At 44.3% G+C, this 18168-nt stretch overlaps 1 protein-coding gene across 1 annotated transcript in view; it reads right to left on the bottom strand.

Moving 5' to 3' along the window:
- The window catches only part of LOC140389787 (adenylate cyclase type 10-like), a 452930-nt gene that overhangs the window by 246705 nt on the left and 188057 nt on the right, over positions 1–18168 (bottom strand). The window contains exons 16-17 of the mRNA XM_072474312.1: positions 10475–10755; positions 1468–1667 (exon numbers count right to left, since the gene is read on the bottom strand). Coding sequence (XP_072330413.1) covers positions 1468–1667; positions 10475–10755 — 481 coding nt within the window. The remainder of the gene's footprint in view (positions 1–1467; positions 1668–10474; positions 10756–18168) is intronic.

Raw genomic sequence — 18168 nt, 5'->3', positions numbered from 1 at the left:
AGTTAATGTTATAACTGGATGGGAAGATCCCAGAATGGAACCTTGGCTCATAACCTTTCTTTTTTTTAATAAAACGTGATTTAACAACAAGATAATCTCGCCTTTAGCGTAGGAACGGTTCCTGTCCTCACCAACCAGCTCTGCTGCCTATTCTTCAAAGTGGGTGGCTGGCCTGAGTTCTGCCATACCCCTCAGGTCTAGTATGTCTACCTGTTGTTGTGGGTAATCATTTCCTGTATATAGACAGATGGACAGATTGTGAACAGGATAGATGCCAAAGCAGATGATACGCATGCCGGCTTGCTGTGTGTGCTGAGTAAACCTATGTAAACTCTGAAGACATGACAGGATGTGACAAGAGATGAAGATGTAAAAGTGTGCGTGAGAGAGTCAGTGATGAAGTCCTGGCTTCTGCTGGTGGTGTGTGGGATCCGTGTGGACTGTAACCCCGCAAATATTTGATGGCCTTTTGAGAGATGAGCTGAGATTGAGGAGAAGGTTGACCAACACTGGCTGGACAGGTGAGTTAATTCATCACCTTCCTCCACTGGATAATGGTCCTCTTCTGAGGAGCACAGATGATGACCGCACTAGTGACCTCTTCCCAAGACTTTGTGGTGATGTTGGTGAACCCTCAGCTCCTATCACGAGGTAAAGTATTTCTTGCTCGTTCTCAACTTCTTGGAGGATTGATGCCAGTGCCTTGTCACTGAACTTCGCGGCACAGCACTTGTCTGTTCTTGGAACCGTCACTCGCTACAACAGGCCCTGGGCTGCAGAGAGTGAATTTGGGTGTGGGTGTCATTTAAATATGGTGCCTGGAAATATGAGCTGGTGAAGTAACGACAGGGTGGATGAATCCCAGCCCGCCCTACCATGAGATACGATGCACATATATAATTATACATATATAATTCGGTGAAAAGCAGATGATCTGGCACAGAAACCCAACATGACGGTCAGGAGGAAGCATGCCAATCTTTCACCTGCCACATTTAGTCCGTGTTATAGCAGATGTTGTAGCACAGGGATAGATTACAATGGTTGAGATTGTTCGGATTGGAGCAAAGAAAGATAACGGGAGGTCTCATGGTGATATTCAAAATTGTGAGGAATTTTGATAGATTGAATGGTTATAAACTGTGGCAAGTGATTTGGTAACCAATGTTCATAGAATATTTGGAACTAGAGGGAAAATATGATGAAACCTTTTTACACAGAGGGTTATTTTATCATGAACGCATAATTTGAATGGATAATGGAAGCAGATTCCATTGGGAGTTTCAAGAGACATTTGGAGATAAACTTGAAGAGGGCTAGTTTTTCAGGATTACAGGACTAAAAGATGGGATGCGTGACTAAATTGAAGAACTCTTTCCAAGACATGGCACAGGATCAACAAAGCAAACAGGCACTTTCTAAACTGTAAAATTCTATGACTCTATTCGATGTACTCTGCAGACTTGCTTTTTTTTCTTGTTTGCATTGTTTGAAAATTTATTTCAGGAGACATAAGTAACTTCTTTCTTGTGAAAGTAAATACAGCATCACTTTCATCTTCATCGTCCTCATCTAATGGGTCCAGGAGTATGAGATCGGTGTAATAGAGGCTTCTAAGTATTTCTTCACAGTAGTATGGTACACCATAGCTGCGTTCTGTCAGTAACCTGGCAAATGTGGCAACAAACGTACTGTTTTAATACTGCATTAAGTATTTTGAAAAGAAAATCAATAATACATATTTACAACATGAATTTGTATTTATGTCGCACCTACAATGCAGCAAAACATCCGAAGACATTGGTTGGAATTCTCCGGCTGTTCACTGGCAGCGGGATTCTCTGGTCCCATCGACAGTGCACACCTGTCCAGTTTCCCAGCAGTGTTGGGTGGCTTCAACAGGAATTTCCATTGACCATGGCGGGAGCAGACCATCCCACCGCCAGCGAACGGCATCCCACCTCCTGCCACCGCGAAACACGTGGCTGGGAGGCTAAAGAACCCCACCCATTGGTTTATTGGAAATAAGCCAAGTTTGATAGGCTACATCTGAAACTTGTCACATATCCTCAAATTTTCCTACGTCCCTTTTTGTTACAAGGATCATAGTTGGGGTCAGATTTGACATGGAATACCCATTGGTGGTCTCACTGTTCTATGAGACTGGAGTATTATACATTGTCTAATCTCCATATTTAAGGAAGGACATAATTACCCTGGAGATGGTACAATGAAGGTTCACTGCATTGGTTTCTGGGAAGAGAAGTTGTCCTATGGTGAAAAGCTAAGTAAATTGGGCTTATACTCTCTCCAATTTAGCAGAATGAGAGATGACCTCATTGAGACATACAACAGTCTGAAGGGATTTGACAGCATGGACGCTGAGAGGATGTGATAATAATAGCTTATTGTCACAAGTAGACTTCAATAAAGTTACTGTGAAAAGCTCCTAGTCGTCATATTCCAGCGCCTGTTCGGGGAGGCCGATAAGGGAACTGAACCCGCGCTGCTGGCCTTGTTCTGCAAAGCCAGCTGTTTAGCCCACTGTGCTAAACCAGCCCCAGGATGTTTCCCCTGGTTGGGGAATCTAGAAAATGGAAACACAGTCTCAGGATAAGGGGCCAATCATTTGGCACTAAGAGAAAGATACATTTTTCCACTTAAACAGTTGAGAATCATTGGAATTCTCTATCCTGGAGGGCTAGTCCATTGTTGAATATATTTAAGACTGAGATAGACATATAAAAAATTCATTTACAGGATGTGGGAGTCGCTGGTTCGGCCAACATGTATTGCCCATCCCTAATTGCCCTTCAGTGAGTTGTTTTCTTGAACCACTGCAGTCCCTGAGGTATAGGTACACCCACTGTGCTGTTAGGGAGGGTGGTACAGGATTTTGCCTCCGCGACAGTGAAGGAACAGCAATATATTTCCAAGTCAGGGTGGTGAGTGACTAGGAATGGAACTTCCAGGTTGTGATGTTACCAAGTATCTGCTCTTGTTCTTCTAGATTGTAGTGGCCGTGGGTTTGGAAAGTGTTTGGTCTCTCAGGAATTAAGGGATATGTTGAGCAGACAGAAAAGTAGAGTTGAGGCTGAACATCAGCCATGGTGTATTGAATAGCTTGATGGGCCATGTGGTCTACTCCAGCTCTTTATAAACTCTTGGTCTTATAAATAAGGCATTGTGAAACTATGCAGCAAGAAAGGTTACATGCCTTCTCATTACCAGTAAGTCCTCTGCACAAATATTGGACTGGATGGAAGGGATTATGAATATAATGTAAGTATTCTGTGCTTTATAGAAATAAATGACAGTGAAATCAGAGCAAGCTACATTGTAGTCATGTTATTCAGTTTCGGTGGAATTTTATACAACTTTAAAACTAGAATACACTAGGAAAGCAGCTAATTGATTTAATTTGCACACTGGCTGAGGTTCAACCTAAGTAACATTAATAACATCATCTACAATAAGCAATCTGGAAAAGTAGCAACTGATGTTGTAATTCACTCCTTCAAAATAAATAATACTAATCAGATTTAGGAGGTCAGGGGGCAGATATTATGGCCCAAGTGCTGTTACTGTTCTGGTACTATGAATGTCTTTGTACAAATGGGCTGACCCCATCAATTAAGATCTGATAAACATTTTGCATCATTTTCCAGCACTTTTGGTAAACCTCTCAATGGAAGCAATGGAGCCATGTTATTAAATGCCAGCAGCCAGTGTAGGATTTGTGTTAATTGTGTTACAACAGGCACTTAATTGACCTGGGAGGCAGGGGGCATGATGTAGGGTGTGATAAAGTCTTATGAAACCCAATCTTATCTGCTTGTCAGGAATGGGGGTCGGGAACTCCAAGTCCTGACGGTCTTCAGATTGTGTGCACATGCACAGGCCAGGAGCGTGCTACAGATGCACACTTTTACATCTTTGCATTCTTCAGGCCAAGGACAGGCCCTGCAGACTGTGCCTGCGCATAGAAAAAAAATAGAAGGGCGTGGAAACCCAAATCAGGTAACTGGCTGCAGAGGACAAGAGTTCAGAAGCATCCCATGGAGAAGGAAAAGGGAGGGTGACAGTAAGAGGTTCCAAAAGGAAGTCCCAGGTGAGGGACCAATATAGGGCACAGAAACAGGACATGGTTAAGCTAGGAAAAGCAGAAATTAGCTCCAATTAGAGAAAGGGCTGCAAGAAGCTCTGGGAATTGAAAGGGGCTAAGAAGATGCCCTAAAGATCCAAGAAGGCAGCTGGAGAAAGGTGACTCTGTGCTCTGGGCCACTGGGGAATAGGTACCTCTTTGGCACAGTGCTATTCTGCCTGCCCCGGCTGAAGAGCTGAAATTCTGCTTGTAGTTGATACTTAAGTGTATTCAGGAATCCGGGGAATGGAATTTCAGAAGGTGAGATTGAAGCCCTGTGAGGTGGACAGTCTTGGAGCTTTGGAGAGAATTTCAAGGTGACAGCTACGAAGGTCAAGATTGGAAACCCTCGTGAGAGAGATGGAGTTTCAATGAGATTGATTGACTCACAGCGTGACAAACATCTGGGTAGGTGGATTGGCCATGTTAAATTGCCCCTAGTGACCAAAAAAGGTTAGGAGGGGTTATTGGCTTACGGGGATAGGATGGAAGTGAGGGCTTAAATGGTCGGTGCAGACTCGATGGGCCGAATGGCCTCCTTCTGCACTATGTTCTACGTTCTATGTAGGCTGCTGAGAAATCAATGGAATCTGTTTTGGTCACATGTCATTTATTATATAATGTGGTGCGTCCAGCCACAGTGCTTGTTAATGCACATGTACCTTATACTTACCCTGAACGTCAGAATATTAGATATATTTTTTAAAATTTTAGAGTACTCAATTATTTTTTTCCAATTAAGGGGCAATTTAGTGTGGCCAATCCACCTAACCTGACATCTTTGAGTTGAGGGGGTGAAACCCACGCAGACACAAGGAAAATGTGCAAACTCCACACAGGTAGTGACAGGGGCCTCAGGATCGAACCCAGGTCCTCAGAGCCGTAGGCAGCAGTGCTAACCACTGCACCAACGTGCCGCCCCTAGAATATTAGATATATATTGTATATTGTTTTATCTTTTTGACCTTGTCAATGACCCCTAATTGATGGGGTCAGCCCATTTGTACAAAGACATTCATAGTACCAGAACAGTAACAGCACTTGGGCCATAATATCTGCCCCCTGACCTCCCAAATCTGATTAGTATTATTTATTTTGAAGGAATGAATTACAACATCAGTTGCTACTTTTCCAGATTGCTGATTGTAGATGATGTTATTAATGTTACTTAGGTTGAACCTCAGCCAGTGTGCAAATTAAATCAATTAGCTGCTTTCCTAGTATATTCTAGTTTTAAATTTGTATAAAATTCCACCTTAGCTGAATAACATGACTACAATGTAGCTTGCTCTGATTTTGCTGTCATTTGTTTCTATAAAGCACAGAATACTTACATTATATTCATAATCCCTTCCATCCAGTCCAATATTTGTGCAGAGGACTTACTGGTAAGTTTATTTTTGTTTGTTCAAAACTCATAAAATCTTGTGACTTTATTCTCTTAGTAAGTGCTTTGGATCTCAAACTTTTTCTACTTTAAATAAAACATTATTGGTCCCTCATTGGATCTCATCAACAAAATGGGTTCTGGCCAAGGATCACAACAACAGAGATCATTGGGATCGGAGACACCAGTATGATGTCTGTGGGCTCAACATTTTGGATATCCTTTGTCATTTTCAATGCAGCCAAAACTCGACTCAATGCCTTTATTATTTCAAAGTTTGGCTTCTGCAATTAAATCTTCACTGACCTTTCCATGCCCACCATCCACAGGCCACAATTTGTTCACAATTTGACACAGGTTTCTCAGTCAGCATCCTTGTTGACACAAACATTTAACTGAAATTACCCACATTCTCTCCAAGCTTCAAAGAATTCCTTGTCCGTTAGTTAACTTTGAAAGCATTAGCTTTCAAACTATTCACAGCCTTGCTCCGTTTTGCATTAGAAGCACCAAGGTGGGACCAAGAGGGCTGAATTTTATGAAATTCTAAAGATGCCATCACCTGCAGCAACATCTCAATTGTGCAGTTTGGTTGAAGTACTGTTTGGATGTTTCAACTACATTTGTTGAAGTACATGAAGTTTGGGAGAAGGGCACGAGGTCAGGCAGAAGAGCACCACCTGTTGCAGTTGTGGGGGACATGAGGAGGGATGGCATCCTTCCTTCCCCATCCTGCTAGTACAGGAGCTCTCTCCTGCGCTGGATCTCATACATGAAAACATTCAGTGCCGACATCTGAGAAGCTCTTCATCTTCTCCATCGGGAGACATACTGTGGCATGCTGTGTGATAGCGAGAATACTCTACCTGCAGTGGAAGTAGATCGAGGAGCCCACTCATTCTGCTGCATGAAGGGGAGGCGGTGGCATAGTGTTATTGTCGCTGGACTAGTAATCCAGAGACCCAGGATAATGATCTTGGGACCAGGGTTCGAATCCCACCATGGCATTTAAACTCAATAAAATATCTGGAATTAAAAGTCTAAAGATGACAATGAAACCATTGTTGATTGTTGTAAAAACAGGCCTGGTTCATTAAAGCCCTTTAGGGAAGGAAATCTGCCATCTTTACCCAGTCAGCCATGATAGAATTGCGGAGCAGACCTGATGGGCCGAATGGCCTAATTCTGCTCCTATATCTTATGAACTTATGAAATGGTCATAAGAGAATCAACAAGGAAATTGGAGGAACAGAAAATCTGGGGATGGAAAAGATACAAATTCCAGAGAACAAACAGAAGTACGCCAGAATGGTAAAGGAGATAAACTAGAATCTAAAAGTGATGTGAAGAAAATAATATGCTTCCATTATAATAAAAATGGACATACTAAAGCTAATTGCTGGAAATTAAATGGGAAAACTATTAGAATTATTAGAAATGCTTAAGGAATCATCAGGAAACGTTGTACCAGGAAAGGAAATGGGTATTAAAACCATAGCAGTGGCACAGGTGAAACATGTTCCCTCAGAATCTACCTGGAAGGAGGATATGAGAATTCTTCAACAACTACTGAACAGAATCAAGCTACTGGAGGTTCTGGAGAAGGGAGAAGTGTTTCCTTACTCCGCCAACAAACTAGGTAAACAAATTCAAGTCTTGAGAGATACCAGGGAAGATCAGTCATTGGTGGTGGCTGATGATGCCGTTTGTTTTCAAGCTAGTTCGATGAGGGAAATGTATTAATAAGTTGCATTAGTGGAATTTATATACCTGTTACTTTGTGTGCAGTCAATGTACAAAGTAAATGGAACTGTCCCAGTGGGAATTATTCCTTTATCACCTATTGAAGGGGTAGATTGTATAGTAGGCAATGATTTGGCTAGCAGCGACAGTAACATGTTGACAACTGTATTGCAGAAGTTGTTTGATCATACTGTTTTAACAAACCCCTAAAAATTACTGTGGACAAAAATAAGAAGTTTATTGCTGATAATGAGCAATTGGAGGAAAATATGATCAATATAACAAAGCTACATTCATGTAGGAAAGAGGAGTTTGCTGATGGAAAATGAGAACTGATGAGAACAATTGAGTATCAATCACGGTAAGTAGAACACTTGACTAAGGCCTTGAAATGTCTAAATCATAAACTTGCAGAAGTAAATTTAAGAAATTATTTTCAATTAAAATTGGATAAACTTCAAGCATCAGAAGTCTCTGGGAGGTATCGTGAAAAGCGTCTTGAACAGGAAAAGGAACTGCTAGTGAACTGGGACAGTTGGTTGAATGTGGAATTAAAAACCACAAATGAACTGTTAAAACTTTGTTGTGACAAGAGTAACGAGATTCTTGAACTCCAATGCGATTTGGAGAAGCAGAAGAATGAGAAGTAAAGTATGGGAGAGCAGGTCCAGAATTTAAAAGCAGACAGGGAAAATTTTAAAAAACAGATTGGAGATCTAATGATTAAATTGAAGAAGTCTAAACAGCAGTCGGTAACCATGGAAGAAAGTTTCTGAAATGAACTCCATGTCCATGGAAAGATTTAAACCTTGTATTACGAATGACTCTTGAAACAAGACAACTGAAATAACTAGAGTAGTCGCTGACCTGCATGAAGAGATTACCAAACTTGGAAAAGAATTGGAAAATGAGAGAATAAATAAATACTTAGATAAAATTATGAAATAAGTGAAAATAAAGGCTACATTTTTGAAACCACAAGAAGAATATGAATGTGTTCTGAAGGCTAGAGAACATCTCTTGGATTAACCAGAACGTGACTTGAGTAAATAGAAGAAACGTCACTCGATGGAAGTTTGTTCAGTAGATGTTGATCAAAACAATGGACAGAGGAAATCTGTTTTGGAAGAAATGAGTGAGGAAGAAATTTTGAAAGTTGATTGCCAACAAGAATTGGACAATGTTCATCTCAAACATAAAGGACCCGCTGAAGGCAGGTTTCTATTCATAGAGGAGAAAAATAAGAAAAATCCCATTTTCTTCTGTATTAAAGTGGAAAATCTGAGGCAAAATTCATTGTATCACATAATATGGTTGTATATCAATCATATTTGAAGAAGGGAAGACCAGAATATCGGATGACAGTAGGGAATTGTTGAGAACCCCGTTGAATCTGCTTTGGTTGCACCTGTCATTTACTTTGGAGTGTGGTGTGTCTGACCACAGTTTGCCTGTGAATTCACATGTATTGCATACTTACTCTGAATTTTGGAGTAGAAGATAGAGATTATAAATGGTGTTACATTTAAGCATTTGGTTGTACTTATAAAGATATAGTTGAGGTGAAGGAATAGCCTGATTTGAATAATTTACTGTGCTTGTATTGAAATCTTTCCAATCTTTTAGCCTAGTGTAACATAGTTCACTTTTTAAAATAAATGTTTTATTCTTTGTGTTTAAAATATACCAGCAGACTCCTGTGAATGTGATCAGTAATTGCCCTCCATTGTTTCTCAAAAAAAACCTTTGGAACTACCAAGCCAGCTTTCACTCTGGGGTCTGACATGTCCAGTAGTAACATCAGCAGGTTTCATAATAATTGGAAGAATGTAGATTTCTCAGATGACTGCAGAACTAGAAAAGGTTACAAGGAACCAAGCCATGAAGAGAATATGAGGATAATAATTATAAATTTGAGCAAGCACTTAGAGAACCAAGAACCAATGTCAGTCAAGAAGTGCTAGCACACGGGACAAACAGGACTTAATGTGGTGTAGAATACTGGCAGAAGCATTTTGGACGCATGTGCCCTGATTCTCTAGAAATATTATGTTATAAAGCAAAACCTTTTTTTATATAGTGCCCTGTCAGACCACAGGACATGTCAGTGTGCTTTGCTGCCAATTAAGTCCTTTTGAAGCATATTCACTGTTATAATATAGGAAATGCAACAGCAAATTTCAATATGATAATGACCAAATAGGGGGTTGGTTTAGCACAGGGCTAAATCGCTGGCTTTGAAAGCAGACCAAGGCAGGCCAGCAGCACGGTTCAATTCCCGTACCAGCCTCCCCGAACAGGCGCTGGAATGTGGCGACTAGGGGCATTTCACAGTAACTTCATTTGAAGCCTACTTGTGACAGTAAGCGATTTTCATTTCATTTCATTTTGTTCAAATAATCTGTTTTGTTGGATTGTTGATTCAGTGGTTAAATATGGGCTAGAACTTTGGGGATGGCTCCCTTGCTCTTCTTCAAAATAGTGTGCCCGGATAATCTACATCCGCCTGAGAGGACAAAGGAGGCCTTGTTATATTCCATCCAGAAGATGGAACTTCAGACAATGTAGCATTCACTGAGAACTGCACGGTTGTCAACATTTGATTTTTGTGCTTAAAACCTGGAATGGGACTTGAACCGATAATTCTCTGGCTCAGAGGTTATGGTGTTACTCAGTGAGCCACGACACCCTGTCTGTAACATCAAATTCTCACACATTTTCAGGTTTTGAGGCAGTAAGACTCAGTAAAATAAATTAACTGAGAGTAATCTGTTTTTTCAATTCACAACAGTGAGCTTGCGAATCATAGAATCCCTACGTTGCAGGAGGCCATTCGGCCCAGTGAGTCCACATCGGCCCTCTGAAGAAACACACTTCATAGGCCCACTCCCCCATCCTATTCCAGTAACCCTATAACCCCACCTAACATTTGGACACTAAGGGACAATGTTATCATGGTCTGCACATTGTTGGACTATGGAAGGAAAAGGGAGCATCCGGAGGAAACCCACGCAGACAAGCAAATATTAATTCATTGGCAGCAAAGAACATAGAGAAATGAAATAAACTTTCATTAAATCTAGAAGACAAACAAATTGATGTTGGAAATCTAGATAATCAGGCTGTTTGTTATTGAGAATAGCTTAATCCTGATATTTACATTAAGAAGCATATATACCGTGGTTGAATTTTGTACTCACGTCTCCAGTTCTCGTGGAATACTAATGACCCCCAGGATTTGGCAGGCAAGTGGACGGATTATAGTTGGATCCAAGCCTGGAAGCTTTACGTATAGAGTCCTTTGGCTCCTCATGACCATTATAGCAGCTTGACATGGTGGTTTTTCTGTAGTGAATGGCCTCAGTGCCATAACCATGAACAAAGGAAGGCTAGCACGCATTTGCAAAATAAGTTCCCACGATGGTGTATCAATATATTGAACCTGGTCAATGACTAGCAGACCTGTATCAGTTGCAATAGTCTGTAGCATACCAATAAATGAGTCAATTAGTAATAAGAATGTATATTATCTTTAGCTGATGCATATGTAAAAATATAAGGAAGTATACAGACATTAACTTATTTAAAAGGAATAAACTTTATCTGAGACTAAATTGATGTTCTATCAGAGTAACATTGTCCATAAGGCATCTTATCGCTCCTTAATTAACTCCGAAGGCTGAATTTTACATGAGGAGCAAAATCTCCGCCCCGCCCAGCATAAAGGTTGTAAGCCTATCCGTGCTTGGCGGATCTTGCAGGGGCCAGGCTGGCTGGCCCCGGTGAGGCAGGTAGAGGGCTGAAATCTACGATTTGGGGTGGAGGGGTGGCGGGGGGAGTGGAGATGGGCAGGGTGAATATCTCGGAGAGAGACCTCTGATGGGCACAAAGTGCCAGGCAAAGGCACATACTCCTCCCGACCAGCTCGATTATGCGAGGAAACTTTGTGCCTGCTTCCCTCGCTGAAGGTAAAAATCCCAGCTGTCAGAGAAGGATGTCCTTACGTAGCTAACGCGTCCACTGCCCCAGGACTAATACTCAAAGGGACAAGCCAGAGCAGGCACATGATGAGTATGGTGCCAAGGGAAGTGTACATTTCTGGACCTAGGGTTTTGCCAGTATGTATAACTCCCATGGGCAGGATTTTCTGGCCATTCACACTGGTGGAATGTCACGGTCCCGCCAACGACACACCGTCACCATGGGTTTCGCGGCAGCAAGGGGTTTGAAGATCACCTCCACCACTGCAGAAGATGCTGCGAAGGGGAGGAATATCCTGCCTAATGTTTATCTACTCAGCATTGGAACACTTTAATGTGCTTTTTATCAATTATGTATATAATTGTACATTATGCACATTTTCCCACAGAATTAAAGAAAGAGTATTTGCAAATATGTCACCATTAACCATTTTTGGAAACTTAGGTGAATCCTTTGCATAAAGATTTTGGGAACTGATGCACCCATCAATTCACTCGAGACAAGAGTAGAAATAAACTGTGGCTTTAATCAACTAGAACACTGCCTGCCTGCAACTGATCTAACACTGAGGGCCGCCTACAGGTTGATTGCTCTTTATACCTCCCTTCAAGGGGAGGAGCCATGGGCGGAGGCCATACAGGCCCCAACATGTTACCTTATGGATAATGCCATACATTGGCCCATAGGTGGAGCCCACAAGGGCAACAGCATAGCACAGATGCAAATGGTGGATTATTAATATAATACATTCATCACATTCACCCCCTGTTAAAAAATGAAGTCCGACGGGGGTGACGGGTTCATAAGTTCCACCGGTCCGGCGCACGGATTGTGCGCTGTGATCGCCGAAGCTCTGGCGTTGTTGTTGGCCCGGGTGTCGAACTCATCCGTGCTGGCATCGGTAGTGAGGGCGCCGGTGTGGGTACAGACTTGGACTCCGGGAGCTTCATTCCTGTGAATCGGTGAAGGGGGGATAGCGGGCGGGAGGGGGTGCGGGAGCCATATAGGGGTGGGGGCGCTGGTCATGGTAGGTTGGGCGGGATAGGGTGGAGTGGCAGTGGTGGTGGTGGTGGAACCGGCGGGTGCCAGGTCCCGGAGGGAGACCGTATCCTGTCGGCCATCGGGGTGTTCGATTATGCGTACTGGGGGTTGGAGTGTAGGAGCTGGACCCTCTCCACCAGGGGGTAGGACGTATGGCTCCTGACGTGTTTTCTGAGTAGGGTGGGCCCCGGTGTCTTCAGCCAGGATGGAAGTGAGGCCCCTGAGGTGGATCTTCTGAGGAAAACAAATAGGCGGTCATGAGGGGTCTCGTTTGTGGCCATGCAAAGTAGGGACATAATAGAGTGGAGCATATCAGGGAGGACCTCCTGCCAGTGGGAACCTGGGAGATTCCTAGACCGTAGGGTCAGTAGGATGGTCATCCAGACCGTCGCGTTCTCCCTCTCCACCTGCTCGTTTCATGGAACATAGAACATAGAAAAATACAGCACAGAACAGGCCCTTCGGCCCACGATGTTGTGCCGAACCTTTGTCCTAGATTAATCATAGATTATCATTGAATTTACAGTGCAGAAGGAGGCCATTCGGCCCATTGAGTCTGCACCGGCTCTTGGAAAGAGCACCCTACCCAAAGTCAACACCTCCACCCAACACTAAGGGCAATTTTGGACACTAAGGGCAATTTATCATGGCCAATCCACCTAACCTGCACATCTTTGGACTGTGGGAGGAAACCGGAGCACCCGGAGGAAACCCACGCAGACACGTGGAGGATGTGCAGACCCGGCACAGACAGTGACCCAAGTTGGAATCGAACCTGGGACCTTGGAGCTGTGAAGCAATTGTGCTATCCACAGTGCTGCCCTTAAGAACAAATAAATCTACACTACATCATTTGACCGTAATCCATGTACCTATCCAATAGCTGCTTGAAGGTCCTTAATGTTTCCGACTCAACTACTTTCACAGGCAGTGCATTCCATGCCCCCACTACTCTCTGGGTAAAGAACCTACCTCTGACATCCCCCTTATATCTTCCACCATTCAACTTAAATTTATGTCCCCTTGTAATAGTTTGTTCCACCCGGGGAAAAAGTCTCTGACTGTCTACTCTATCTATTCCCCTGATCATCTTATAAACCTCTATCAAGTTGCCCCTCATCCTTCTCCGTTCTAATGAGAAAAGGCCTAGCACCCTCAACCTTTCGTCATAAGAACTACTCTCCATTCCAGGCAACATCCTGGTAAATCTCCTTTGCACCTTTTCTAAAGCTTCCACATCCTTCCTAAACTGAGGCGACCAGAACTGTCCACAGTAGTCCAAATGTGGCCTTACCAAAGTTTTGTACAGCTGCATCATCACCTCACGGCTCTTAAATTCAATCCCTCTGTTAATGATCGCAAGCACACCATAGGCCTTCTTCACAGCTCTATCCACTTGAGTGGCAACTTTCAAAGATGTATGAACATAGACCCCAAGGTCTCTTTGCTCCTCCACATTGCCAAGAACTCTACCGTTAACCCTGTATTCCACATTCATATTTATCCTTCCAAAATGGACAACCTCACACTTTTCAGGGTTAAACTCCATCTGCCACTTCTCAGCCCAGCTCTGCATCCTATCTATGTCTCTTTGCAGCTGACAACAGCCCTCCTCACTATCCACAACGCCACCAATCTTCGTATCGTCTGCAAATTTACTGACCCACCCTTCAACTCCCTCATCCAAGTCATTAATGAAAATCATAAACAGCAGAGGACCCAGAACTGATCCCTGCGGTACGCCACTGGTAACTGGGATCCATGCTGAATATTTGCCATCCGCGACCACTCTCTGACTTCTATCGGTTAGCCAGTTCGTTATCCAACTGGCCATATTTCCCAATATCCCATGCCTTCTTACTTTCTGCAGAAGCCCACCATGGTGGACCTTATCAAATGCCTCACTAAAATCCATGTACACTACATCCACTGCTTTAACTTCATCCACATGCTTGGTCACCTCCTCAAAGAATTCAATAAGACTTGTAAGGCAAGACCTACCCCTCATAAATCCGTGCTGACTATCCCTAATCAAGCAGTGACTTTCCAGATGCTCAGAAATCCTATCCTTCAGTACCCTTTCCATGACTTTGCCTAGAACCAAAGTAAGACTAACTGGCCTGTAATTCCCAAAGTTATCCCTAGTCTCTTTTTTGAACAGGGGCACGACATTCGCCACTCTCCAATCCCCTGGTACCACCCCTGTTGACAGTGAGGACGAAACGATCATTGCCAACGGCTCTGCAATTTCATCTCTTGCTTCCCATAGAATCCTTGGATATATCCCGTCAGGCCCGGGGGACTTGTCTATCCTCAAGTTTTTCAAAATGCCCAACACATCTTCCTTCCTCACAAGTATTTCCTCGAGCTTACCAGTCTGTTTCACACTGTCCTCTCCAACAATATGGCCCCTCTCATTTGTAAATACAGAGGAAAAGTACTCATTCAAGACCTCTCCTATCTCTTCAGACTCAATACACAATCTCCCACTAATGTCCTTGATCGGACCTACCCTCGCACTAGACATTCTCATATTTCTCACATATGTGTAAAAGTACTTGGGGTTTTCCTTGATCCTACCCGCCAAAGATTGTTCATGCCCTCTCTTAACTCTCCTAATCCCTTTCTTCAGTTCCCTCCTGGCTATCTTGTATCCCTCCAACGCCCTGTCTGAACCTTGTTTCCTCAGCTTTATATAAGTCTCCTTTTTCCTCTTAACAAGACATTCAACCTCTCTTGTCAACCATGGTTCCCTCACTCGACCATCTCTTCCCTGCCTGACAGGGACATACATATCAAGGACACGTAGTACCTGTTCCTTGAACAAGTTCAACATTTCACTTATGCCCTTCCCTGATAGCCTATGTTCCCAACTTATGCACTTCAATTCTTGTCTGACAACATCGTATTTACCCTTCCCCCAATTGTAAACCTTGCCCTGTTGCACGCACCTATCCCTCTCCATTACTAAAGTGAAAGTCACAGAATTGTGGTCACTATCTCCAAATTGCTCCCCCACTAACAAATCTATCACTTGCCCTGGTTCATTACCAAGTACTAAATCCAATATTGCCCCTCCTCTGGTCGGACAATCTACATACTGTGTTAGAAAAGCTTCCTGGACACACTGCACAAACACCACCCCATCCAAACTATTTGATCTAAAGAGTTTCCACTCAATGTTTGGGAAGTTAAAGTCACCCATGACTACTACCCTGTGACTTCTGCACCTTTCCAAAATCTGTTTCCCAATCTGTTCCTCCACATCTCTGCTACTATTGGGGGGCCTATAGAAAACTCCTAACAAGGTGACTGCTCCTTTCCTATTTCTGACTTCAACCCATACTACCTCAGTAGGCTGATACTCCTCAAACTGCCTTTCTGCAGCTGTTATACTATCTCTAATTAACAATGCCACCCCCCCACCTCTTTTACCACCCTCCCTAATCTTATTGAAACATCTACAACCAGGGCCTTGATGTAGTGGGTAAGCCGGGTGACCTCCGGGTGGCAGAGGTGATCGTGGATAGCACGTAGTCGGTCATCTTGCGTGCTGGCGTATGTGCCGTGGGACAGGGCATCTGGGGGTTCGTTGAGCTTCCCAGGACGATATACTATATCGTAATTATAGGTGGAGAGTTTGATCCTCCACCTCAAGATCTTATCGTTCTTGATTTTGCCCCGCTGCGTATTATCAAACATGAAGATTGTTGGTCGGTGACGAGGGTAAACTTCCTACAAGCGAGGTAGTGCCTCCAGTGCCATATGGCTTTCACGATGGCTTGGGCCTCCTTTTTGACTGAGGAGTGCCGAATTTCGGAGGTGGTGAGCGTGTGTGAAAAAAACGCAACCGGTCTGCCTGCTTGATTGAGGGTAGCGGCAAGAGCGACCTCTGATGCGTCGCTCTCCACCTGGAAGGGGACGGACTCGTCCAATGCACGCATCGCGGCTTTGGCAATGTCCACCTTGATGCAGCTGAAGGCCTGGCGGGCCTCAGTCGCCAGTGGGAAGATGGTGGCCTTGATTAGTGGGCAGGCTTTGTCCACATAGTTGGGGACCCATTGGGCATAATATGAAAAGAACCCGAAGCACTTTTTCAGGGCCTTGGGGCAGTGGGGGAGGGGGAGTTGCAGGAGGGGGTGCATATGATCGGGGTCGGGTCCTAGAACCCCGTTTTTCACGACGTAGCCGAGGATGGCTAGTCTGGTTGTGCGGAAAACGCATTCCTCCTTGTTGTAAGTGAGGTTAAGGGTTTGGCTGGTTTGTAGAAATCTGTGGAGGTTGGCATCGTGGCCCTGCTGATCATGGCCACAGATGGTGACATTGTCCAAGTATGGAAATGTGGCCCGCAGCCCGTACTGGTCCACTATTCGGTCCATTGTTCTTTGGAACACCGAGACCCTGTTCGTGACGCCAAAGGAGACCCGGAGGAAGTGGAAAAGGCGGCCGTCTGCCTCAAAAGCTGTGCAGTGGAGGTCCTCCGGGCGGATTGGGAGCTGGTGGTATGCAGACTTCAGATCCACCGTGGAGAACACCCAGTAGTGTGCGATCTGGTTAACCATGTCTGCAATCCGGGGAATGTGGTACGCATCGAGTTGCGTGTACCGGTTTATGGTTTGGCTGTAATCTACAACCATCCGGTTCTTTTCCCTGGTCTTGATGACCACCACCTGAGCTCTCCAGGGGCTATTGCTGGCCTCGATGACTCCCTCCCGCAAGAGCCGCTGGACCTCTCACCTGATAAAATTCCTGTCCTGTATGCTATACTGCCTGCTTCTGGTGGTGACTGGTTTGCAGTCGGCGGTGAGGTTTGCGAAGAGTGGGGGAGGGTCGACCTTTAGGGTCGCGAGGCTACATATGGTGAGTGGGGGTAGGCCCCCCCCGAATTTCATGGTTATGCTCCTGAGGTTGCATTGGAAATCTAGTCCCAGAGGTCTGGGAGTACGTATAATATAAAATTGGCTTACTCGGCACCCTGTATTGCTAGGGTTACGGTAGTGCACCCTCGGATTTGCACCGTGGGTGACCCAGAGGCGAGGGAGATAGTTTGGTGCGCCGGGAAAATTGGGAGCGAGCAGCATCTTACCATGTCCAGATGAATGAAGTTCTCTGTGCTCCCGGAGTCGAAGAGGCAAGGTGTTTTGTGTCCGTTTACCCAGAGGGTCATCATGGAGCTCCGGAGGTGTTTGGGTTGCGACTGGTCCACAGTGACCGCGCTGAGTTGCGGGTAGCCAGCGTTGGTTGGTTGCACGTGTTGAGCGGCGTAGCAGATGGTGGCAAAGATGGCGGCACCCGTTGGTCGAGTGTGTCGGGCGGTGAGGAAGATGGCGTCCAAGATGGCGGCTTCCATGGATCGCATGTGGCCGGCCGCGTGGGGGAGGATGGCCAAGATGGCGGCCCCCGTGAGTCGCACGTGCTGTGTGGGCTGGAAATGGCTGCCCCCACGGATAGCACAAAGCTGATGATGCGCCTACAGGGGGCAGAGTTGGCAGACACGCTGCCACACACTGCCCTTGCCACACACTGCCCTTGCCAGCAAAACCCCCATCCCAAGAATGAACATGTTCAGAAACAATCATGTTTCATCAAATGGAAGAGCAGGTTCGAGGGGTCAAATTGTTTATCCCTGCTCTAATTCAAATATGTTCATGTCAAGCGCACACTACAGTAAACATTTAAGACTAGATCAGCCCATTCAAACTACATTATAAATTTTAAATATCAATTACACTAGACCAGTTACATAGCATGTAAGTCAATTCAGTGTGTTTAATATTTGAGAAATTAATTTTAAGCCCATTGAAGACATTAATTTCATGGAGATTCACTATAGATAGAAATTGTTGCAGAAAAACTATCTGTAGGATTTCTA

The sequence above is a fragment of the Scyliorhinus torazame genome, chromosome 2 (assembly GCF_047496885.1).
Source record: "Scyliorhinus torazame isolate Kashiwa2021f chromosome 2, sScyTor2.1, whole genome shotgun sequence".
Taxonomy (NCBI): domain Eukaryota; kingdom Metazoa; phylum Chordata; class Chondrichthyes; order Carcharhiniformes; family Scyliorhinidae; genus Scyliorhinus; species Scyliorhinus torazame.
The sequence above is the reverse complement of the archived record's forward strand: the minus strand, read 5'-3'. Positions and strand labels throughout refer to the sequence as shown.